The 25770-nt window shown below is 36.6% G+C and overlaps 2 protein-coding genes across 2 annotated transcripts; both read left to right on the top strand.

Annotated features, from left to right (window-relative positions):
* The first annotated feature begins 5079 nt into the window (after positions 1-5079).
* LOC132286128 (F-box protein At5g49610-like) lies at positions 5080-6571 on the top strand. The gene has a single exon (XM_059788394.1). It carries the CDS (start codon positions 5619-5621, stop codon positions 6417-6419), a length of 801 nt encoding a protein of 266 aa, XP_059644377.1. The 5' UTR covers positions 5080-5618; the 3' UTR covers positions 6420-6571.
* Positions 6572-16226: 9655 nt separating this feature from the next.
* On the top strand, positions 16227-17816 carry LOC132280989 (uncharacterized). Its single transcript, XM_059782732.1, has 2 exons — positions 16227-16894; positions 17048-17816. The coding sequence occupies exons 1-2, from the start codon at positions 16227-16229 to the stop codon at positions 17814-17816; spliced, it is 1437 nt and encodes a 478-aa protein (XP_059638715.1).
* The last annotated feature ends 7954 nt before the right edge of the window (positions 17817-25770 follow it).

Raw genomic sequence — 25770 nt, 5'->3', positions numbered from 1 at the left:
ATCACACGTTGCAATGGCAGTGTTTAGAACAACGGCCTCATTTATGGCCTAGTTGTTGGGTTCTTATAGGGAATTTTAATGATATTCTCCATGTCTTGGAAAAGTGTGGAGGGCGGGTTAAACAGGGTTGGCAGCTTAAGTCTTTCCGATCTTTGTTGGAACGGTGTAATTTATTGGTTCTTGGTTATGTTATACATGGTCTAATCAGCGAGATGAGTAGGCACATATTAAAGAGAGACTGTACTGGGCAATAACGACAAAAGATTGGTTCTTTTCCTTCCCTAAAGCTAAATTATCACACCTACCAGTATTGGGCTTTGATCATTATGCCTTATTTTTAGAACTTCAACTTGTGTTTCAACCGTAGAAAAGACAGTTTCATTTTAATGCCCGTTGGACATTGAATGATGAATGTGTTCCAATTATTGATGTTGCTTGGTCTACTCCGGTTCGTGGCTCTTGTCAATTTCGGTGGGCTCAAAAATTACGTCAATGCAAAGCTGATCTCATACATTAAGCTAAAGTTAAAAAGTCAAATTCACGAATTCAAATTGATAGAGTGGAACGACGTCTGCGGCAACTTCAAGCTCGAATTTCTAATTATCAGCATACCGAGGTTGTTTAGGTTGAAAAACTTTTAAGTTCTTGTTGGTTGGCGGAAGAGATTTTTTGGAAACAGAAATCTCGTGTTCAATGGTTGTAAGACAGGGATCGGAATACAAAATTTTTCCATGCAACTACTAGAAGGAGAAGAGCCCAGAATATGATCTCGGTTGTTTATAATGCCAAGAACAAGTGGGTTGCTGAGGAGGAGCTGGTTCATGAGGTCTTCCCGAGCTATTTTCATAATTTATTTCAATCTCAACACCCTCCAAATATTAATCAATTCTTGCGTCATGTTCCTGGTCGAATTTTTGAGGAGACGAACTCGATTTTTCTTGCGGCCCCATCCGAATTAGAAGTGAAGCAGGCTGTGTTCCTATGGCCCCAATGAAAGCCTCAAGACCTGATGGAATGACGCCGTTTTTTTATCAACACTATTGGGAGGTAATTAAAATTGATATTGTTCATGCTATATCTAGTTTTTTTTAATCTGAGAATTTGTTATCAAGTTTTAACCATACTAACATTATGTTGATTCCAAAAATTCAGTCTCCTACTCTTGTATTCCACTATAGGCCTATCTCGTTGTGTAACGTTTCTTATCGAATCATTGCTAAGGTTATGACTAACAGATTGAAAAGGACTATTAGATCCCTTAGCAATGAGTCCCAAAGTGCTTTTGTTGCAGGCAGACATATCATAGATAATATTCTCATTGCTCATGAGATCCTGCATTATTTCAAAAATAAGCGAAAAGGGTGGAAAGCTTTTTTGGCGCTGAAACTCGACATGAGTAAAGCTTATGACAGGGTAGAATGGGAGTTTTTGTTTCAAATGTTGCAGTGGTTAGGGATGAATTCTCATTGGATTAAGATTAGGGGTGGCAATATTTGACACGACACCGCTAACACGACACGAGATAAGCGGGTTTGAGTTGGGGCTAATCGTGTTCGTGTTATAATCGTGTCGAGACGGATTGACCTGCTAACTAAACATGTCGTGTTCGTGTTTGACCCTATAAACACGATTATGACACGATTAACCCGATTAACTAAACATGTCAGACAAACGTGTCGTGTTCATGTCAAAAATGACCTATTTAGCAAAACGTGTAGAATAAATATGTTGTATTCGTGTCAAAAATGACTTAAACGTGTCTTTTCGTGTCATGTCAAGTCTTGACCTATTTATTAAACAGGTTATGCGTGTCGTGTCGTGTTACACGTATAATAATCGTGTTGTGTTCGTGTCAAGGGTCTTAGACACGATTAATAATCGTGTCCGTGTCGTAATCGTGTCGACACGAACACGACACGTCAACACGAATTGCCACCCCTAATTAAGATGATTTTGGCTTGTGTCTTTACAGTTTCCTACTCCCTGAAAATTAATAGGAATTCTATTGGCTTTTTTCAGCCCACTCGGGGATTGCGCCAGGGCGACCCACTCTCCTCGTACCTTTTTATTATTTGTGTTGAAGTTCTCTCTCTGGCTTTTCTTCGAGCTCAGCAAGCACGGTTGTTGTCAAGCGTAAAAATTTGCCGGATGGCTCCTTCAGTTTCTTATCTTTTCTTTGGGAACGATTCTATTATTTTTTGTGCGACAGTGGAATCTGAAGTCCGATTATTGAAAAGAATTTTGTATGATTACGAGAAGGTGTCTGGGAAACAAGTGAATTTTGCAAAATCGTCTATATTTTTCTCAAAGAACACTCCATTTTATAGGCGCCGTTTTCTTAGCCAATACTTTGGCTTGCAAGTGGAAGGATTGCATGGTCAGTATTTAGCTGTGCCAACTATAGTAGGTTAGTCAAAATGAGATGTTTTCCAGTTCTTGTTATCCAAGTTGCAAGAGCGGTTATCTTCATGGAAAGCCAAAATGTTGTCGACTGGTGGGAAAGAGATATTGATTAAAGCTGTATTGAGTTCCTTGCCTACGTATGTGATGTCTTCTTTTAAGATTCCTCGTACGTTGTGTCTTGAGTTAATGCAACATATTCGATCTTTCTGGTGGTGTAGTAAAGAAAAATCTCGTTCCATTAATTTAGGGTTGCAAACGAGTCGAGCCGTTCGCGACCTACTCGGGCTCGGCTCGTTAATTACTCGGCTCGAGCTCAGTTCATTTATAAGTGAACCGAGCTCAAGCCAAATTATGAGGCTCGATTCATAAACGAGTCGAGCCTGAACATCAATAGGTTTAACTCGTTTGTTCATGAACCGTTCATGAACTGAGCTCGATAAGGCGTTCGCGAACATACTCGACTATAATATATATATACATACCCAATTATAATATAGACAAAAATTAGGGTTATATTGTAATTATATGTAGCACATTTATATATAGATATGTATTTATGTTGGGGTCCAATTGTAATTATATATAGAGTTTGTGGTTATTATGCAAATACGTCTTTCTTGTCTTTGTATATAAACACTTTTTATGTTTAGGGTTGATGGAATAATAAGCCATACGCCTCCATCTGTTCTCTCTCTCCATCGTTGACCATCAACAGAGCCGATCCCCAACCATTAAAAAAGAAAAAAAAAAATTATGTTCTCTCTGTTCTCTTCTCTCTCTCCGTCTCTTGTCTCTCTCCATTAGAAAATTTTATATTCCTTAATTTATTATTTTACATCAAAAAAGAGTCTACAAAGTGATGCCACCCCAAATCATAGCCCCGAGACAGCCATTGCTGATGGGAATAGCATTGGTCTGGTGCTTCGCTGGTTCATTGAACCTAACCTTGAGAGGCTTCGAAGGCTCTAAGTACTTTTTCTGTGCCGATCCCCAACCATCGACGAAGAAGTGCCTGCAAATCTATTTCTCTCTCAAACTTTTTTTTTTTTTGTTCCATCCGTTAGAACTTCTATGCGAAGTACAACCAGCAAAATAAATAAATAAATAAATGAGCTATCGGCTCGAAACTTGTTAAACATAGCCGAGCCAAGCTCGAACTGAATTTTTTAGACTCAACTCGAGCTCGAGCACCCTTCTTACCTGACCGAGCCGAGCTCGAGCACACCATTACTCTGCTCGTTTACAGCTCTACATTCATTGGATTCACTAGGATTCTTTATGTAGGAGCAAAAAAAGGGGGGGGAGGGGGTCTCAGGTTTCGGGATCTTAAGGCGTTTAATATAGTGCTCCTGGCGAAGCATGTGTGGAATTTTGAAGTGCGCCAGAAAGGTTTGGCCTTTGCCTTGCTTAAGGCCAAATATTTCCCTTCGAGTTCATTCTTAAAAGCCCCGCTAGGTTCCAATTCGTCTTGGGGATGGCATAGTATTTGGTCAACCCAGCCCCTTCTGAGTCGAGGTTTGAGATGGGTGGTTGGAAATGGTAAATCAATTCATATTTGGGATGACCATTGGGTTCAAGCGCTTCCCTTCAAGCTTCCGCCTCCACGGTTTGAGGTTTCTTTCCATTTTGTTGTGGATTTGATTAATCCACATACTATGACTAATAATGTAGATGTTTTGCATTAATTTTTTTCTCAGTCTGAAGTTTAGGAAATTTTATGGCTGCATGTTAGCCATTGGGATAAACCGGATATTCCTATTTAGGCGCCTGAGAGGATGGGTAAATTTTTTGTTTGATCTGCATATTATCTTGCTTTGTTGTTGCCTGATTCTTTGGTTGCCCAACCGGTGAGTTTCTCTTGGTAATTGGTATAGCGTTGTAACACTCTATCTAATATTTAGCACTTCTTGTGGTGATGTTGTCATAATGCGTTGCCTACTGGATAGTCTTTGTTGGTTAAGGGATGTGTGGACTCTCCCTTATGCCCTCGGTGTATGTTGGAGGAAGAATCGATTGTGCATCTTTTGTTTACTCACCCGCGTTCTGTTCAGGTATGGAAGTTGTCTCCACTTTGATTTGACTTTTCGACTTCTTCCACTCTTTTTTGGATGGTTGGCCTTTTTTGGTGTTTCGGGTTGTATCTTCGTCGGATCAATCGGCTGTTCTTGGTTTGATTTCATTTTGTGCATGGGGTATTTGGAAAGCCTGAAATCACGTTATGGAGGCCAGGGATGGTAGTTGAAAAAGCTGTAGCGAGCTTTTGGGAATTTGAGGAGGCTAAGTTCCAACGTAAACAATTGGCTAAGGCTATTTTTTCATCTTCTCCGGTGTGTTGGGTTCCTCCTAACTAAGGGTTGATTAAATGTAATTTTGATGCTAGTTTTTCTTAGGAGTTGTCCCGTGGAAGTGGGGGTGCTGTGTTTCGCGATTTTTAAGGATCTATTCTTCATGTAGTAGTGTTTCGGCCTTTCGCTGCTTCGTCGGCAATGATGGTTGAAGCGCTTGCTTATCAACGTGCTATCTTTTGGGCCTCCTTTTTTGGTTATCAATGTGTTTGTTTTGAATCTGATGCTAAGGTTATTGTTGATGCGGTGGCAGATGCCTCAGTTTGTCCGACGACGATTGTGACTATTTGTTTTGATATTCAAGTGGAGCAGTGGCCTATTTGCATCATGTTTGACGCTCCAGTGGCTTATGCTATTGCAATTTTATTGCGGGCCTGTTCGGATGTTGATCGGGTGTTGTCTCCTATCCCATCCCGAATTGTTGATCTTGCTCGGCTTGATACCATGGCTTTTGTTCCTTAATTTGGTCGGTTGGTGTGGGGGGTGGGTTGTGTTTTTTTTCTTTTCTTTTCTTTGTGTCCTCTTTGTTTCTTCCATCAGGGAGGCATGTAAAATAATTTATAGAAAATTGATGGGTAAGTTTTTTTTCTTCCTACATATTTTATCGACATCCAAACACCATAAAATAAAAATATATATATTTTTCTACACGCAAAAAAAAAAACAAGTGAACACATATATAGCAAAAGTTCTATAACTACCAAATACCAACAGCAGAGGAGGAGTTAAAAAAATTAAAATATATATATGTGGGAATGATTGAAATAGAGATCGAGGGCAAGCTTAAATAACCCGAATGTTGAAATAACAGAAATTGGCCACTCGTCAGACAAAACTTGCGCACGGTCACAGTATTTGAATAGAGAGAGAATGGAGATGGGTGATGAAGATACGGTGGAGGCGACGGTGGTGCTTAGCTCTCCACCTTTCAGAAAACGCAAATTGTTCGAATCTTCAACGACCTTCTCCATTACCACAAAATCACTCTTCGATAAACTACCCGACCAAGTGTTCGAAGAAATTCTCCAAAGAGTCCCTCTCAAACTCACCAATATCTGCAAGTGCGTTTCAAAACACTGGTATGCTTTGATCTCCACTCCTCATTTTGCTCGATGCTATGTTCACCATCGGTCATCTTTGGTGCCTCCTTTTGCCCTCTTCTACCAAGTCAGTGATCGACTATGTGCTGTCCAATTAACAACCAAATCACCCATTTTTAAATCTCCTGGGTTCTCTCTAAACTTCCTTCCCTCTTCATACCCATCACCATCGTCACCAGATCGAATTCAACCAGAGCCAATTCGTCACCTAGCATCCAGCAATGGCTTACTCTTATGCTCAGCATCCTTATTTTTTCAGAAGATTTACTATGTCTGCAACCCACTCACAATGCATTGGGTTGAGCTTCCTTCACCACCCACTTGCCACGAAATGGTTGTCATTGGATTCCTTTGCAAACCATCTGATTGTCCTAGCTGCACCAGTAGCTTCAGAGTAGTTCGAATCCACGTGTTCAATCCAGGCCCATGGTCGACCAATCTCAAATTGGAGATATTCTCGTCAGATGAATGGAAATGGACCGAAACCATCATATCCACCCCAGACGGAACTTTCGTCCATGCTTCTACCTTACTCGTGTTGTGGCTTGCAACGGAATACTCCACTGGATGAACCTTTACCGTGGCAAGAATTTTGCCTATGATCCATTCAACAACACTGATCAATTTCGTACCATAAGTCAGCCCGAGGATGGCTATCCTGAGCCCTTTCAACATCTCTTAGGAGAGTGCCAAGGACACCTGAGGTTCATTCAATATTATCCTCCCAATCTCAGCATTTGGGAACTTAAGGACTACAATGAGCTTGAATGGTCCTTGGTGCACAATGTTGATTTTGTCAGGATGGAATTGGATCATTGCATGATTACTATGGATCCAAGATTCTTTCTTGTGTCAATTCATTCCATTGATGGAGACATTATATATCTACATATTAATCGTAGAATTCTACTCTGCAACATGAGGAGCAGAACTTTGAAAGAAGTATGCTTTCTTGACTCTTATGGTACTGCTTCGCATTTGATGGCCCTTCCGTTTGTGCTCCCATGGTGGCCTACATCACTTCTTCAATTCCAATCGAATGCAGTTGGGTAATAATATTCCTCTCTTTGTTTATTGGGTATCTGCTGGTTTCTCATCAGGAGTTGAAGTGAAGAGCTTCCTTTGTGTGCTGGGTCAGTGTGTTTTGGGTCCAAATTTGTGGTGAGTCAAAGTTGATGTATATAGATATATTTATATGTTATATAAAGTTTGCAACTTTTGTTGAGTGTTTGTTTATGACTATTTAATTCTGTACTTTGTGGATTTATTGTAGGATTGTAGATGGTTCCTTCTATCAACTTGAGATTTGCCAGTTTAATATTCATTCGGTTGTCAGTTTGATAGCTTCATGTTCTCGGTTTTATTTCCTTGTTCTTCAATGCTGATCTTTTGTCTAGTTGTACTGTTGCTTTGTAGTTGGCTTGCTAGCTATGTTTTTCATTGTTCTCTAAAATGGTAGGTTTGAAAGAGAAATTTATTTGTTCAACTTCATGCATCCGATTTATTTGTACTCGGTCAAACTTATTTGTGGTTCTGCCTTTTTGCTCAGTATATATTGTTGGCTTTTGCTCTGATACCACTTTCTTACTTTACTTTGATACCGCTTTGTTGGAAATAAGTGGGCTAGACAAATAAATACAATTCACTATAATTTGGAAGAAAAATGGAATAAAGAAGTATATTATTTCAATTAATCCCAACTTATTCAACTTTTCTCTTCTCATAAAATAGGCATAGTACATGAGTTTATAAAGGCTCTAAGACATATGTAACCAATTACATTTCAATGCCCAATTACTTCCACTAATCCCACTAACATAGTATTTAGTAGACTTAACTCTCATATCTTCCACTAACACAAATACAAACTCCCACTAACATAGTATTTAGGAGACTTAATTCCCAGACCTTCTTCATCAAGACCATTTACTACCCCACTAATATGAAATTCACACATGCATTATGTATACCAAATACTTCAAAATACAAATTACAAGTAGTATCAGAGCAAAAGCTAACAAAGTGGTATCAGAGCATAAATGTAAACGAAAATTAACACTCTAATTGTTTCTAAACGAGCTACGGGTGCAAATACCTCATCATAGTCAATCCCGGGCTTTTGGTTGTACCCCTTGGCAATCAATCTTGCTTTACATTTTTCAACTTCACCATTTGCATTCTTCTTTCCTTTATACACCCATTTGATACCAATTGCCTTTTGCTCTTTCGGAAGTGTAGCAAGCTCCCATGTGTCATTCTTCTCTATGGATTTAATTTCTTCATCCATAGCATTTCTCCATTTTTTGTCTTGTACCGCCTCTTCAAATCCTACGAGTTCACAATCCGCAAAGAGACAAAAAAGTGTTAGATCACCTAACCTTTCCGTTACCTCATCTGTTTCGTCATATATGTCACGAAGACTCCTCATGCGAAGTGGTGGTGTGTCACTTGAACTTGATGATGATGGAGTTGATTGATCTTGAATTGATGGTGGTGGAAGTGATGTTGGTGGAGAAATGGGCTGCTCCATGCCTTCATTTTCTTGCTTCTCGTCAGAAATTAGAAAAATATTATAATCTTCATTTGGAGTGTTCCAATCCCATGTGGCTCCCTCTTCGAATTCAACATCTCTACTAATGACAATCTTCCCATTACTTGGATTGTACAACTTGTAGCCCTTGGAACTTGCATCATAGCCAATGAACACCATTTTTTCACTTTTGTTGTCTGTCTTGGTCCTCTTTTCATCCGGCATGTGCACATGGGCAATGCTCCCAAAAACCCGCAAATGAGAGACACTTGGCTTTCTTCCACTCCATGTTTCTTGTGGTGTTTTGTTTTGCACACTTCTAGTAGAATACTGGTTGGACAAGTATACCACATAATCAACCGCTTCAGCCCAAAATTCTTTAGGCATTTCCTTACTTTTCAACATGCTTCGAGCCATATTGAGAATGGTTCTGTTCTTCCTTTCTGCAACTCCATTTTGTTAGGGCGATCTCGGAACCGTTAAAGGATGGTGAATTCCATTTTCTTCACAATTTTTTTTGAAATTATTTGATGTGAATTCACCACCTCGATCGGATCGAAAAGCCTTTACATCATAGCCACTTTGTTTTTCAATAAGTGCTTTAAATTTCTTAAAAATTCCATACACCTCCGATTTTTGTTTAAGAAAATACACCCATGTTTTTCGGCTAAAATCATCAATGAATAATAAAAAATAATTATTCTTACCAAATGATGATGGAGAAATTGGACCACAAACATCCGAATGGATAAGTTGTAGTGGCGCCGTAGCTCTTGTGGTTGCTTCTTTAGGAAAACTTTTCCTTGATTGCTTTCCAACGAGACATCCTTCACATAATTGATTTGGATTGCTAATGAAAGGCAATCCCTTCACCATCTTCTTTTTGGCCAATAACTCTAATCCTCCAAAATTCAAGTGCCCAAGTCTCAAGTGCCAAAGCCAAGTTAAATCATTAACACAAGCTTTCAAACATTTAGCCTCGTCGGCTTGAATATTTAGCAAAAACATCCGGTTCTTTGTCATTGGAACCTTGGCAATCAAATTATCCAATGGGTCTCTTATCGAAAGACTACAATCCTTCATAGAAATATTGTAGCCTTTTTCTAAGAGTTGTCCCAAACTCAAAATATTATTCTTCATATTAGGCACATAATAAACATTAGAGATAAATTGATGATGCCCATTCCTCAAATGAATCAATATTTTACCTTTCCCTCTTACCGGAATTTGTGATAAGTCTCCAAATGTCACCTTGCCATTTATTGATTCATCAATATCAACGAACTTCTCTTTGCTACCATACATATGGTTGCTAGCACCGGTGTCAAGATACCACACATCTTCTTGATCACTCCTTTCACCTTTGTATGCCAACAACAAAGTTGGCTCCACATCTTCATCAACAAAATTAGCCTTTTCTTCAACATCGTTAGCAACATTTCTACATTATGAAGCATAATGACCATACTTTTGACAATTGTAACATTGAATTTGAGACTTATCATATCTCCTTCCATATGACCTTGAGTAATTGCCTCTACCACGACCTCTTATTTGCTGTGAGTCATGGACCTTTTCTTCATTGTTGGTTGCGTGTTGACCGCTTCTTTCTCCGCTTCCACGGCCTCTTCCTCTTCCTCGGCCACGTGCATTTCCATGTCCTCGGCCCCTTTGATTTCCTCCATGTTTTTCGGCTCTTTCGTTTAACGAAAACTTTGTTTGTAGCACTTGCTCCAAAGCTTCTTGTTTTTTCACCACCTTTTCTTCATGAGCTTGCATCAAACCCATGAGTTGATCAACAGTCATGGAATCCAAATCCTTTGACTCTTCAATGGCTACAACAATGTAGTTGAATTTGGAATCCAACGACCGAAGGATCTTTTCAACGACCCTTGTATCAGTCATGGTGGTTTCGCCATATCTCCTTAATTGATTTACAATAACCAGGACCAAAAGGCGGTGATGACCATCCATCAATGTTTGGATGATAGAATGCTACAAATAGTTGCTAGTGTAGAAAATGCAAACTTATTTGTGGTTCTGCCTTTTTGCTCAGTATATATTGTTTAAGTTTCTTTAGCATTCTTCTTGTGCCAATCATCCTACTTCGTTTACTTGTGTTATAGTTGGATTATTTTAGCTTTGTTTTTTTAATTGTTGAAACTCTTTGTCATAATAGTGTTAGAGTTCGAAACAGAAAAACAGATGGTAGTAATCATATATATTCATACATATTGAAGTTAGGGCCAGTTTGATTTCCTACTTCAGCGCTGAATGCTAAAGACGGTAAGTGATTAAAATTTTAGGATACCGTTTAATATGGTAATTACAGCTGAAAAGAGGCTAAAATTTTAAGCAAGGAGAGAGTTACTTATTGCTTATCACGGAAGACAGTAAGTGATTAGGTTTTAAAACTATTTTTTTAATGATTACTCTACCCTTATATAATCATGCTCTCTCTTCTAGACTTCTCTTTGCAATTTCTTTAAAATTATCTTTTCCGTTTATCTCTGCATCTGGAAATAGAGTGAGTTCTCTCGTTGAAAAACTCTTCTATATATATTTGGTTGGTTGTTACTTTTTTTTTTTTTTTTAGAACAATTCTTTTAAAAATATATAATTTTACCAAATTCCCAAAATAATAATAATAATAATAATAATAATAATAATTCTACGATTATAAACACGTCTCTTTGGTTACCTATTCAAATTGATTTAAAACCAGTATTTAGTTACCTATTCACTTTGATTTAACAATAGTATTTATATAATAGAATTCTATTTGTAGATAAGAATTTTTTTTCATCTACTTTATTTAATATTTTTAACATCCTTTTCGGTACCGTACATAAATATTACATATAATCCAAAGTTCATATATTTTAAATTTTCTATCACTTATTTATATAATAGAATTCTATTCTTGGATAAGAATTCTTTTTCACGTACTTTCTTCGTAACACTATTTTCAATACCATACATAAATATTATGTAATAAAAAATCAATATATTTTAAATTTTACTTTCTTTAATCTTTGTAACACTTTTTTCGATATCTTACATAACAATTTAACAAATATTATGTAATCCAAACCCGTATATTTTAAATTTTACTTTCTTTAATCTTTGTAACACATTTTTTTGATATCCTACATAAATGTTATGTAATTTAAAATTCATATATTTTAAATTTTCATCAATTATTTATATAATATAATTCTATTTCTAGATAAAAATTTTATTTTTTTTATGATTATTTGACATTATTATTCATTGTTAAATTGATATATTTCAAGGAGTGAATTAATGTGGTTATTTTATTAATATTTTATATTATAAATATAAAATTGTTATGAGTACCATATATTGAGGGCAATAATGTAATATGTACATTTTCAAACTTCAGCTTTTTTATATAACAAACAATCTTAATAATTTCAGTACTTAAAAGTAAAATATTATCAAACGGGTTTTCAAATTAATACATTCAGTACTTAAAATTTTAGTGCTTAAAATTTAGTACTTAAGATTTTCAGTGCATAATTTTTAGTTTTATCAAACAGCACTTTAGTGTTCTTTTCTTTTGCTTTCTTTATGAAATACATGCATGTATGCTTCAGTTGTTTAAATGGTGTTGTCTTGTATGTATAGACGATATAGTCATTTTATATTTATATTTTATTTATTAATAATTTTGATAAATTAAAAAGGGACGTTTTGTGATTTTGTTATGAAAATTGATACTTACACCTATATTTGTTTGGTAAAATCTACATGGTTGGGAAACAATGCTATTTGGCCCCCCTTTTTTTTTTTTTGGAAGGTTAAACAAACTCACACACTCATGCATCTATCGAGACTCAAACCCTATTTACTATTGGATCTAACCCTGAATATATGATTAAAATTATATATATAAGGCAGCTTGTTCACTGAATTTGTATGAAGGACAAGTTTTGATAAAAATTAATGGTATGAGGAATGTGAGTGAGCATTTTTATATTTATTTATTTTTTTCACAATACAAGAAGTATTAGAAGTTAAATTAGTAGATGCATAGAGTCGAAGTCTGACACTCCAAAATTTACCGGAGGCACTAACCTACTGGACTATCGAGACATCTGCGTGTGTGAATAATATGATTATTTTATATTCAGCTTATGACCATGTCATAGCTGCGGGAGCCATTCAAATTGTTTGAGTTCCCATTCAAATTTTATAATTCTGACAAATTTATGATATTATTTGCATAAATGAGAAATTTATCACTTTTCCAATTTAAATATACTAGAAGTAAAAAAATTATAAATTTAATTATAAATTTTTGCAATTCAAAAAATAAAAGCAAAATCATAATTATTGAACTAGTTTTATGTTATCTTGCTTTTAAATGGGAGCTAATATTAGCGCTCCATTATGATTGTGATGCTTCTGATTTTTCTTATTTTTCAATTTCGGGGATTTTTTTATTTTTCGGATTATTATTTTTTCGCCTTGTTTTGCGTGCCGAACACTGTGGGGTGTGCCGAATGAGTTCCGGGAGTTGATTGGAGCATTTGTTAGGGATGAACTCTCGAAACTCATCCGGCACACCCCACAGATGAGTTTCGAGAGTTGATTATGTGGTAGAATCAAGTGTGAGTTTGGTGTTAGGGCACAATAGTGTAGAAATAACCTTGCTATCAACTATGTTAAACTTTTTAAGGAGCTCAGTAGCATACTTCTCTTGAGAAATGAAGATACTAGTGGAGGATTGATGGATTTGAAAACGTAGAAAATATCTAAGAGGGCTAAGCATTAACATTTTAATCCTTGTCTTCATAAGGTTAGCAAATTCAAAGGTCAAGGAAGTGTTGGAGCCACAAAATATGATATCATCAACATATATTTGAAGGATAAGGAAGCGAGCTGGAGAGGATCTGACATAAAGTATGCTATCCACCTTACCTGTGAAAGCCTTCTTCAATTAGAAAGCTATAAAGCATCTCATACCAGGCTCTTAGAGCTTATTTGAGACTATACAGGGCTTTACTCAGCTTGCACACATAGGAAGGATTGTGTGAGTCTTCAAAGCCTTCAGGTTGCTCCATGTACACTTCTTCAGTGAGATACAGATGATACAGATGTCACAAAGGTTTTGTCACGAATACATACATTTGAGGGAAGACCTATAATCCTTAAACATTGGAGTAAGAATGTTAATCTCAAGAAGGAAGTGCTGGAAATGGTGCCAATTTGGTTGAAGATATATGATCTCCCAGTGCACTGCAGGAAAACACAAGTTGTTTCATTGATCTGTTCATCGTTTGCCAAGCCAATTTATATGGATGATACAGAAATTAATAGGGAGAAAGGTCGATATATTCGAGTTATGGTTGAAGTAGATGTCAAAGAAGAATTACCTGATACTATGGAGGTGGATATTCATGGGGTTGATTGTGTTCTTGAATTTGAATACGAATGGAAGCCGCAAATTTGTACACTCTGTTAGAAAATTGATCATGTTGCTGGTCATTGTCCTCAAAGAGTTCTACAGACAAAGCCGAAGAAGAAAAAATTGGTGGATAAATGGGTAGTGAAACAGAAGGGAAAACTGGTGGTTCAAGATGTGGATGTGGTGCTTGAAGAAACGTCTCTAAGAGATAATATAGTTCATCAACCTATTATTTCCCTTCCAACTTCAAACACTTTTCAATTATTACAACAAGATGATGCAGAAGAGGAAATGGTTGCGGAGACACCTATTCCAGATCAATCAGTGGTTGTGGTAGAAGAGACCCTTATTGTGCATGTAATAGACAATACATCAGAGGAAGTGGTTGTAGAGACTCCAAGTGGGCAAGTTAATTCAGAAGAATTACAACAAGATGTTGTGATAGTAGAGACCCCCATATTGCAGGTTGAAATTCCCTCAAGACGACAAGCTAACAAAGGTAATATTCCAGAGGTGGTGCTGACTGATCCAAGTGTAGAACATTCTTGTGAGGACATTGATAAATCTAAAGATGGATTATCTCCAAAAGTTACACAGAGTGAGCAAAAGCCCAAAAAGAAATTTACTGCATCTTGGATTTCACCAATGGTTACTAGGAGTTAAGGGGGTGCTTCCCTACTCCACACCACTAAATGATCACATCATGGAATATGAGGGGCTTAAACAAGCCAAGGAGACAAAGAGAGGTTCGATAATGGATCAAAGCCAATGACTCTCATTTTGCCTGTCTTCAAGAAACAAGGGTGAGAAGACCCAATTTTGATGCTATTACAGTAAATATTAATAGGAGATGGAGTTGGATCCACAATTATAATTCTCATGTTTTAGGAAAACTTTAGATTGGCTGGGATCCAGTAATGTTCTCAGTGACTATGATAAATGAGATGGATCAATGTCTCCTTCTTAAAGTCCATATTTTACAGACTGGGGAGGTTGTTTATTGTACTCCAGTTTACGCTTCTAATACAATTACAGGTAGAAGAAAACTTTGGAGTCACTTAATTTCTCAGGCCTCAATTGTTATTGGCCCTTGGCTTGTGGTTGGTGACTGGAATGCTACAAGATTTCATTCAGACAAAAAAGGAAGTAAAAAGGTTCCTCAAAGGCTTCTTGATGATTTTAATGATTGTTTGCAGAAGGCTGGTTTATTTGAGATATTTGCCTCTAATGGTGATTGGACCTGGTGCAATAGACAAGGAAGCAACAGAAGAATTTTGGCAAAGCTTGATAGGGTGTTTACTAATGACCCATGGTTACAGATGTTTACTGGTACCAAAATCTCTTATTCAGCTTCTTCATCCTCTGATCATTATGGAGTAATCATCAATATTTTTAAACAATTTGGAAGTGGTCCAAAGCCCTTCAAGATGTTAAAAATTTAGTGCTTACAAGAGCGTATTTTTGAGGTGATTAAAAAAGCTTGGGAAGTTCCTATCATTGGGACTCCCTTTCATATACTTCTCAAAAAACTCATAAATGTGAAGGCTGCTGTCAAAGCTTGGAATTTGAATTCATTTGGGAATATTGAAGAGAGGGTTCACAAGTCTAAACAGGCCTTAGAAGATGTTCAATTATCACTCCTTGATAATCCTACAAATGATTTGTTTACAAAGGAGAACCAAGCTAAGGATGAGTACCATGATGCTTTATCTTCTCAAGAGTTTCTATATGCTCAAAAGTCCAGAATTCATTGGCTCAAAGATAATAATCGATGTTCAACCTTCTTTTATTCCAAGATAAAGCAGCACAATCAATTCAATGCAATTACATCTGTGGAAGATCATACTAGACAGGTAAAAACTCAAACATATGAGATAAGAAAGGTGTTTGTGGATTATTATCAAGGCTTATTTCAAGAGAATAATACTGCTTGTGCATTTGAAGCTACTCCAAGACATATCTTAACTCTTGATGACAAATTGGTTGTAGATGCTCCTATAACAGATGAAGAGATCAAAGCTGTGGTTATGAATTTCAAACCAGATAAAGCCCCTGGTCCAGACGGCTTCCCAGCTAGGTTTTATCAATCATTTTGGTCTATTGTCCAACCTGAAGTTAGTGCAGCAGTTAAATATTTTTTCATTGAGGGTTCTATTCCAATTGGGGTGAGCAGTTCCTTCCTCACTTTGATACCTAAAGTAGGAAATGCAGTCAATCCTAAAGATTACAGGCCTATTGCTTTATGCAACCTCAGTTACAAAATTATCTCCAAAATTCTGGCTGCTAGACTGGCTTTGGTTCTTCCTAATTTGGTGGGATTGGAACAAAGTGCCTTTATTAAAGGCCAGAAAATTTAAGATGCAATCATTATGGGACACGAAATGGTTAGTGAATTTAAATCCAAACATCCTATCATGGCCTTAAAAATTGATATTACTAAGGCATTTGATTCAGTTTCTTGGAGTTTCCTCTTGAAGACTCTTATCACTTCTGGTTTCAATCCTATTTGGATCAAATGGATTAGTAACCTTTTACATTCCACTAGATACTCAATTCTTGTGAATGGATCTCCCACTGGTTTTATCCAACCTTCAAAAGGATTAAGGCAAGGATGCCCCCTTTCACCTCTGCTATTTACTTTGGTGGCTAATCAATTATCTCAGCTTATTAATACTTCTATTTCAGAAGGGAGACTTACATTGTCAAATACTGCCTTGAAAGCAAAATCCACATGTTGTCATACTTTTTTTGCTGATGATCTTTTGATTACTTGCAAAGCTTCAGTTTCTAATGCTAGAACACTTAAACATATTTTTAAGATTTTTGGGGATGCTGCTGGTCTTCATATCAATTATCAGAAAAGTAGTGTTATCTTTTCCAAGTTTACCAGAAGAAAGAGATCAATTTTGAACATGCTTCAATGCAAGGAAGATGTCTTTCCTTTCAAATATTTGGGGTTACCATTGAGTTTTATTGGTTTCAGAAAATTCCATTGTAATGCTCTTATTGATAAAATCTCCAAAAAGCTCTCTTATTGGAGTACTAAGCTGTTATCTACTGCAGGTAAAGTTGAGCTGATCAAGTCAGTTATTACTCCTATATGTCTTTACTGGTGCAGCATTTTTCAACTTCCTATAGCAATCATCAATCAAATTCAAAAGTGTAGAGATTTTGTTTGGGGAAGCAGGGAAAACATTAATAAATTTCATCTCTTGAGCTAGGATATGATGTGCAGGCCCAAAGATGAGGGAGGTTTGGGTGTCAGGAAATTGAAAGATCTGCAGGTCACTTCTCAGTGTGTCTTGGCCTGGGATTTCCTATTAAGCAAGGATAGGCTTTGGATATCTTGGTTTCATCACAGGTATACAACATCTTCTAATTTTTGGAATGCTATTCCTAAGATTTCACATTCAATCTTGTGGAAGAACATGATTAATGTTAGAGAAACTTTGCTTAATGCAATTCATTTCTCAATTGGTGATGGGCAGTTCTTTAAAGCTATATCAGATCCTTGGTGTGAGGGGGCGACTTTATTGCAGAAATTTGGCTATAGAATTGTCAGAAGGTTGGGTTTCACATGGAATTCATCATTGTCGCAACTAATGATTGATGGTGGATGGAATTTTGAATTGTTAGAGGAGGATATTTTTAAACCTATTAGAGATTGTTTGTGTACATTGACAATTCACTCTAGAACTGATAGGTTACTTTGGGATAGAGGAAATTTCACATTCAAAAATGTGTGGGAAAGCTGTAGGGTCATAAATCCAGAGGTTAATTGGTCTAAAATTTGCTGGGGCAAAGCTAGACCGAGGTTGTCAGTTAATGGTGTCTTTCTGTTCCAAGATAGACTATCGTCTATGTATAATTTGCAGATAAGAAAGGTGCAGTTGGCTCCAAGATGTTCTCTTTGTTTACAAGGGATTGATACCAGAAATCATTTGTTTGTTCAATGTCTATTTGCAAGGAATTTCTGGAAATGGTTGGCAGACACTCTTGATTAGAGGACTGATTTTACTGTTTTGAACTCAATGGATGATTTGTTGACTTGGTTTTTGCAGCAGAGTAGCAAAATGGTTCACACTATGCTAGTTGCTGGGCTTTGGGGTATTTGGCAAGAGCGAAATTGAAGACTTCATTACCACAGTTCTAGGTCCACCTCTGAGGTGGCTCCACAAATTTTATATGAAGTTCTTGATGTTTATAATGTCCCTAAGGGGGACATTATTTAGCATTATTTGTTTACATTTCATTTCTTTTTCTGAAATAGGTTTTTCCATTTCTGTTTCATTCTGAGGGAATGCCCTCTGTGCGCCTGTAAATACTTTTTCTTTCTTTTATACAAACCCAATTATGAAAAAAAAAAAAAAAAAATGCTGATTTGACATCCATTTAGTAAACCATAACCTGTTTGTGACAGGTAAAAGACAAAAGCATTCTTATTGACTTCATTCTGGCCATTGGTGCAAAGGTCTCATCATAATCAATTCCAACTTGTTAAGTATACTATTTACAAACCAATCTAGGCTTATTTCTGATTACAGACCATTCATCTTGTTTCTGAAGAGTCACTTGGAACCAATCCCATTTTTGTCATCAGGTTTTGGAACAAGTGTCCAAGTGTCATTCTTATGAATTTGATCAAGTTCTTCCTTCATAGCAGCTATCCAATCTTCATCATTCTTAGCCACATTATAGGTTTTTGGTTCAATGAAGGATAACATGCCAAAGTGGCTATATTCTTCATCATCTTCAATAGCTAGTTCACTAAGTTTCTTTTTAGCTCTGGTTTTAACGTCTTCCTTAGGGTTTCTAATTATATTCTCAGGGTGAACCTGCTTATGTAGAATGGGATGAGCATTTTCTTTGGGCTAAACATGTACTAAATGTAAGGAACTTGCCTCATTGGACCCTACAAGTGGACTCCAGTCATATGTAACAACAGATTGAGGACTTTTATCAAACCTTACATGTATAGACTCAACCATCTTGGAGGTTCAGAGGTTATAGCATCTATTGGCTTTGCTCTTGGTTGAGTATCCCAGAAAAATACCCTCATCAGACTTTGAATCAAACTTTCCTAAACTATTAATGTGATTGAGAATGTAACAATGCTTCCAAACATTTTGAAGTATTGGATTATTGCAGGTCTTCCATGCCAAACTTCAAATGGAGTTTTAGTTAAATTAGGCCTAAAGAGCACTCTGTTGATGATATATACAGCTGCATTCATAGCTTCAGCCCAAAATCCTTTAGCCAAACGCTTCTCAAGAAGTAGTGTTCTCCCCATTTCTTGAACTATTCTATTATTTTTCTCCACAACTCTATTCTGTTGAGGTGTAGCTATAACTAAGAATTCCTTCTTGATACCTTTCATATCACAGAAGCTTTCAAATTCCCTCATTATGAATTCAGTCCCAAAATTTGATCTAAGCTTCTTAATAGTATATCATCTTTCATTTTCAACAAGATTTACAATCTTGATGAAGTGTGTAATGCCTTTAAACTTCTCTTTTAGAAAGTAAACCCAAGTTATCTTGATGAAATCATCAATTAGGAGCATGGAGTATGTGACGACCCAAGTTTTACAAAACCCGGTGCATCAGCGAGTGAACCGAAACTAACCCTATAACGGATCCCAAATGCATTAGCGAATAAAGGAACGAAGTCTCTAGAGATGATTATCGCCCCTAAGACATCAAAGTGACTTCCCATGAAGTCATAGAACTCAAAAGAGAACGAAAGCGAAAGCTAGAATAAAAAATGAACTAAATAACACCCTAGGGGTAAAATAGTCTTTTCATACTGAAATGGATACTTCCGTGCATACCATTGGATAGACAACAAAAAATTAATAAATTTAAACTCAAGAATCGCTTAATTCGGAGTTCGGATGAAAAAGATATGGAAACTCGAAGTTTTACAAAAAATTTACAAAGGGTGAATAACTGTGATCGATTGCCAAATCCACGATCGATAAGCAGTAGCCAAACTTGAATTTCTAAAAAATGAGATGCTCCCAATGCGATTGATCGCAGAACCCACGAAGGATGAAAAGTGACCAAAAAGAACAGCTACGATCCATCGCAGCTAGTCTGGCTGCGATCGTGAATTTCTAAAAAATTTCTATTTTTTGAAGCAAAAACGATTTCTTTTGGAAAAGGTTTGAAATGATTTCTTTTGGAAAAGGTTTGTGAAACAACCCCACCCCCAAAAAAAAAAAAAAAAATGGGTTCTGCAATCAACTATGGTCCAAACTTAATTTAAAAAGCAACATGAAATACCCAAATTGCCCCCAAGATAAAATAGAACATGAAAATGAAATATGCTGAAATTTCATCATACATTCCGTTTGTCAAAAGAGATTGGCCCTTGGCCTCATTACATATATGATATGTTAACATCAAAAAAGTTTCTCAAGTATAAAATACACATATCAAATGAAGCTAATCAAGCCTCTAAATGCCATGCATCCATGGCTTACAAAGTATATCAAAGGAAGCATGCTAAATAAGTGCATGCATACAAAATCCAAAAGCGTCCAACCACTCTAAGCTACATAAAGTCTAAGAAATGTGTCCATCCATAAAAAGGACTTCTTTACCTAAAAAGAACCTAATCAACTAGGGTGAGTAACTTGCATTACTCGTAGGAAAAACATATTCGCATACCCTAAAGTTCCAACGATTCTTTATAAGCGTAATATAAATCGAATTCATGTGGATCATGCCTCCTAACGTCTAAGTTTCAAAGGGAAGCTAAGGAAGCATCCTAAGCTATATTTGAAATAATTTGAAAGAAATCCACAAAGGTAAAATGTACAACAATATTGAAACCTCCAATGAAATAACAAGCTACAACTTCAAAAGTAATGTCAACTTATAAAATGAACACGAAATAAAACAATATGGAAAACTTGGAAACAACATCTGGTTGTGAACTTACAACGCAAGACAACAAGTTGTTTCAGGCATTAACCATCAAAGAACTACCTAAGTGCGCACTATATTATAGGGAGAACTCATACCTCCTGTACTAGGGCCAAACCCTAGCCATATCAAAGTTTCTTTGCCCCAAGTATTTCCAAAATCAAATCAAGTAGTTACAACTACCAAGTAATGTGAACAATGCAAGTAATCAACTTTCATACGCATCCAATTTTGTAACTACACACAAGATATGCCCTAAGTCCTCAAGCTATGATGGCATACATAATGTCAAGTCCACAATAAATATCAATTCAAGTCACTACAACATTATCAATATATGAAATCAATTCAAGCTAATATGAAATGAGTTCCAATTCCATGAATTTAACAACAACATAGTGTTAATTACACAATTAAATCATTGACAATAATTTAATAAAATCCCTAAAGTTACACTAACAAATCATGTGATTTCAAATCATCACTAAATGAAACAAGGTAATCAACATAGGAGTTTTAGTCATACTAACATATTATTCATTAAATCCCTAACTTAACAATGACATGGTCAATTATCATATCACGCATAATGGCAATAATAATTTTAGAACAATATAGTAACAACAAGAAGTTACACTAGAATTTCATTATTTACAAAGTAAAACAACAACAATATAAGAGAATAATCACATATCAAGCTTGTATAAAAATGACACCCTAGGTTAGATATAATTAATATTAATCTAATATAACCCTAGAACATCATATTACATTCATACAATGTATATTAATAACAAATGAAACAAGAAACAACAAGAGGATAAACATAGGACAACCTCTACCTCACTAGAGGATTGTTCCTCCAGAATCCAAGGCAAATGAACTCAAATTGAAAAACTATAAAAAGGTGTTCTAGATAAAGAAGAGTGGAAGATTTTATCTTCAAGGTGAAAGATCAAATTCCTAAGGTAAGGGGTTTGAATTTTAGAAATGGAGTCAAGGGTTTCTGGTTTTTCTCAAACTGCCCACTAGAGGATTGTCCCTCTAGAATCCGAGGCAAACAAGGTCAAAATGAAAAACAGTAAAAAGGTATTCTAGATATGGAAGAGAGGAAGATTTGATCTTCAAAGTGGAACACCAAATTCCTATGGGAGAGGGTTTGAAATTGAGAAATGGCAGCAAGGGTTTTGTGGTTCAACAATGGTGGCTTTGTGAAGAAGATGCAATCACATGAAATCCCACTAACTTAAAACCCTTTTATTGGCCAAACACACCATACCAACACTACTTCTCTCACACACACACATCCACTCTCCAGTTGTCACCCATCTAGGCCTCCTCACAAGGTTTGATCTCAAGCTTACACTTGTCACCAATCTAGGCTTTCAAGTGTATCCAATGGTAAGTCAACAAATGGGCTAATAGGAGAGTGCCACTTGTCACTCTTTTCCCAAATTACAACTTAGTCCCTCCATTATATCTCAGTGCAACAATTGCACAAAAGTCCATAAGGCAAAATATCTCAAATATATAATTACATAAAGCACCCCGAAAAACAAAAAAATGTTTCCGAAGAAACCATGCATCCATACCCCTGGAAAATAAAATAAAACGAGCATGCTTTTCTACGAAATTAAGTCATGCACGGACTGTAAAAGATAAAATAATGCGATGCACGTGATGCCGGAAATCGTTTCCGAGTATCGAAACCTACATCGGGCGTAACAAAACCCTAAGGCAACGCAAAAAAAGAATAAATCAAATAAATAAATAAAATAATAAATATAAGATATAAAATATAAAAAATAATAAAAAGAATGATGTAAAATCATAAAAGTAGAAAGAATACACGGTCTTAATAATCTACCCACCTTAAAGGGATTTCGTCTACGAAATCCAGCCTCGACAAAACAGAAGGCCATCCCAGGATAACTACGGAGTACATCTCCGAGCATCCCACATAACACGCTACATCTGCGATCCCAAAACCAAAAGAAAATACACAGACCAATGCCACTTACACCAGCGTACTCATGACACAACGAACATAACAACTTCTACCAAAAATGGCCCCGTCCCAATGTCATTTGCACCCACGTGCTCACCACAAAACACTCTAAAAAGAAATATGACCAAATACCCACACTATGTCAAAAGTCAAACACCAAACACGAGGTCACATCAAGGAATAGATCATCGAGTACTAAACAACAACTCCTAAAGCCTTGAGATCAAACAAAAGAATAGGGAGATACAAAACCATGAACACCTCTCCTAACGAGCTAACATACTGGTCCAACAACAATCACCAAAAGAACTCTAAGACAACTACATATTGAATCAAGGTACCTAGCTAAAAGCAACATGGCAGTATGAATAGTGACTAGAACTATGATACCCCTCGGATCCGAGACTCGGGTTGATCAGGCCCAGGCCCAAACCCGAGGGATATCAAATAATTAATATGTTAAAAACGAACACGAAATACAAAGTGATTAAATAAATAATATAATGAGCTGAAAGAAACTAAAATAAAATTCTTTAAAATAAATATTTCAATCCCAATAATCCAAAAACCTCCAATAGTTTAAACAACTCGGGAATCCATCTCTAGTGGACCATTAATAACAATCCAAAATGAAATAACGATAACTGGAAGAAACATCCAAAAATAAACTACGGAGAGAGTCCTACATCGTCGAAAGAGTGAGTAGTAGTCTCTGCTGAGCACGATCAGGTCTAAGTCTGGAACTGTCGCGTACCTGGAAAAATAGAAGTGGGTCAGGCCCACGAACAAGTTCTAACCTACTACAATCCAAGCAGAAACTCAATACGCATATACATCCTAAGTAGTTCAACAATAGCTAATAGTCCTTACATAAGTATATTCACACTATAGAACTCTCACTGGACTACGGAGGGAGTCTGAACCTGAATAGAAGGCAACATGCAAAAACACACCCAAAGCTGGGCATGAGTACCTAGACCTAACAGGGTATACCTCAACCTCTCATATCCAGCTACGCATCCTATTGCATATACGCTCCCTAACCGACGACTCTGAGACTCAAGCTCAGATTACAGTACCATAATATATATATTTAAAGTCCGTCCCATCCATACAAAGTTCAGTTAGTCATTTAGCTTGTGCAGCTTCTTTGACTTAACATAACTTACGAGTAATCCGAGTAGTCATTCAACTTATGTAGCTTATTTAACTCAATTATAAGTAGGATTTATTTTAATATCCATTCCCTTATTCCATGTAGGTAGGATTTAGAAGTGGGTCAGGCCCAAGAACAAGTTCTAACCTACTACAATCTAAGCAGAAACTCAATATGCATATACATCCTAAGTAGTTCAACAATAGCTAATAGTCCTTACATAAGTATATTCATACCACAGAACTCTCACTGGACTACGGAGGGGGTCTCAACCTGAATAGAAGGCAACATGCGAAAACGCACCCAAAGGTGGGCATGAGTACCTAGACCTAACAGGGTATACCTCAACCTCTCATATCCAGCTACGCATCCTATTGCATATACGCTCCCTAACCGACGACTCTGAGACTCAAGCTCGGATCGTAGTGCCATAATATATATATTTAAAGTCCGTCCCATCCATACAAAGTTCAGTTAGTCATTCAGCTTGTGAAGCTTCTTTGACTTAACATAACTTACGAGTAATCCAAGTAGTCATTCAGCTTATGCAGCTTCTTTGACTCAATTATAAGTAGGATTTATGTTAATATCCATTCCCTTATTCCATATAGGTAGGATTTAGTATTTTGAAACTAATCCAAACCTAGGCATACCACCGTCCCATACTGGTGCATGTAATCCAACGTCCACAGTTGACAACACAAGTAATAATTGTAATTACCAACTATTCCAAACTATTCCGCAGTTGATAACATTAACAATGAAAACATTTATCAACCAGTCCATAACACAGGCAACCAGAATTCATTATAGGTATATAAAAATATATATAACATGCTGGTCTGCCCTACTGATACATGGTTCTCCAATAATTTTAAATTACAGAGAATAGATATAATCCATCCTATATTCCACTATGAGCATAAAATTAACAATATCAAATTTAATATGTTCATTCAAAACCACTCCACAACCTCCAGAAACTTTACATGATCCGTTACTGCGAAATTAGCAACAAAGGTCTCATTAAGCTGAACAAAAAGTTATCATACTTGTCATGCCTATTTTTCCATAATACTGTGACAATTTAAATCATTAATTCCCTAAAGCACTTGCTCAGTAACCCATGAGCAGCTCGAATCATTCACCTCTACACCAAAACATTAACTTTCTGAAAGGTCTTTTACTATGTCCTATACTTGCTCCCAATGATGTGTTCTATACTACCATAGTTTCTAAGACATTAATATAAGCTTAGACTAGACTAGATTGAACCACCCTAGAATAACCCATAAACCAATCCAAAACTTTACAAATCCATCTGCAGTAGCCTAGAACCCGCAGAAAACTCAAAAACTGGAAAACACACGAGGAGAGCAGGCTCCCACAAGGTGGAGCTGCCTCCACCTATGGTAGAGCCAGCTCCAAACCATGGTAGAGCCGGCTCCTAACCATGTAGAGCAGGCTCCATGGTCTTTTGGAGCTGCCTTCACTTCCCCCTCTCATCTGTCTGCTTGTTTTGTCTCCATTTGCCTACACTACTTCCGTCCCTCTCTGTTATAACTTCTAACACATTTGTTTATGCTCAAACCTACCCAGAGAAAACCCATCTACCCCCTTCATACATTGATTAACAGTACTTTAAAGAGCAGTTGCACAGTTGAACACAAAATAAGCAGTTTACAACAAGTTGCAATACATACTGATATAATGAGTTCTAAACATGCATAGTTAATTAATTCAATCAATTAATTCCATTTAATGTTTTCCTGGAACTACTTAGGCATGCAAAGAACATGAGTAAAAGGGAAAGAGATGAGGTTAGAACTTGCCTTTAGCCTTTCCCCGTCTAAATTCTCCGGCGA

This window comes from Cornus florida, unplaced genomic scaffold (genome assembly GCF_030987335.1).
Source record: "Cornus florida cultivar Cherokee Brave unplaced genomic scaffold, ASM3098733v1 CherokeeBrave_3.0.0_Hap2_Chr11, whole genome shotgun sequence".
Taxonomy (NCBI): Eukaryota; Viridiplantae; Streptophyta; class Magnoliopsida; order Cornales; family Cornaceae; genus Cornus; species Cornus florida.
The sequence above is the reverse complement of the archived record's forward strand: the minus strand, read 5'-3'. Positions and strand labels throughout refer to the sequence as shown.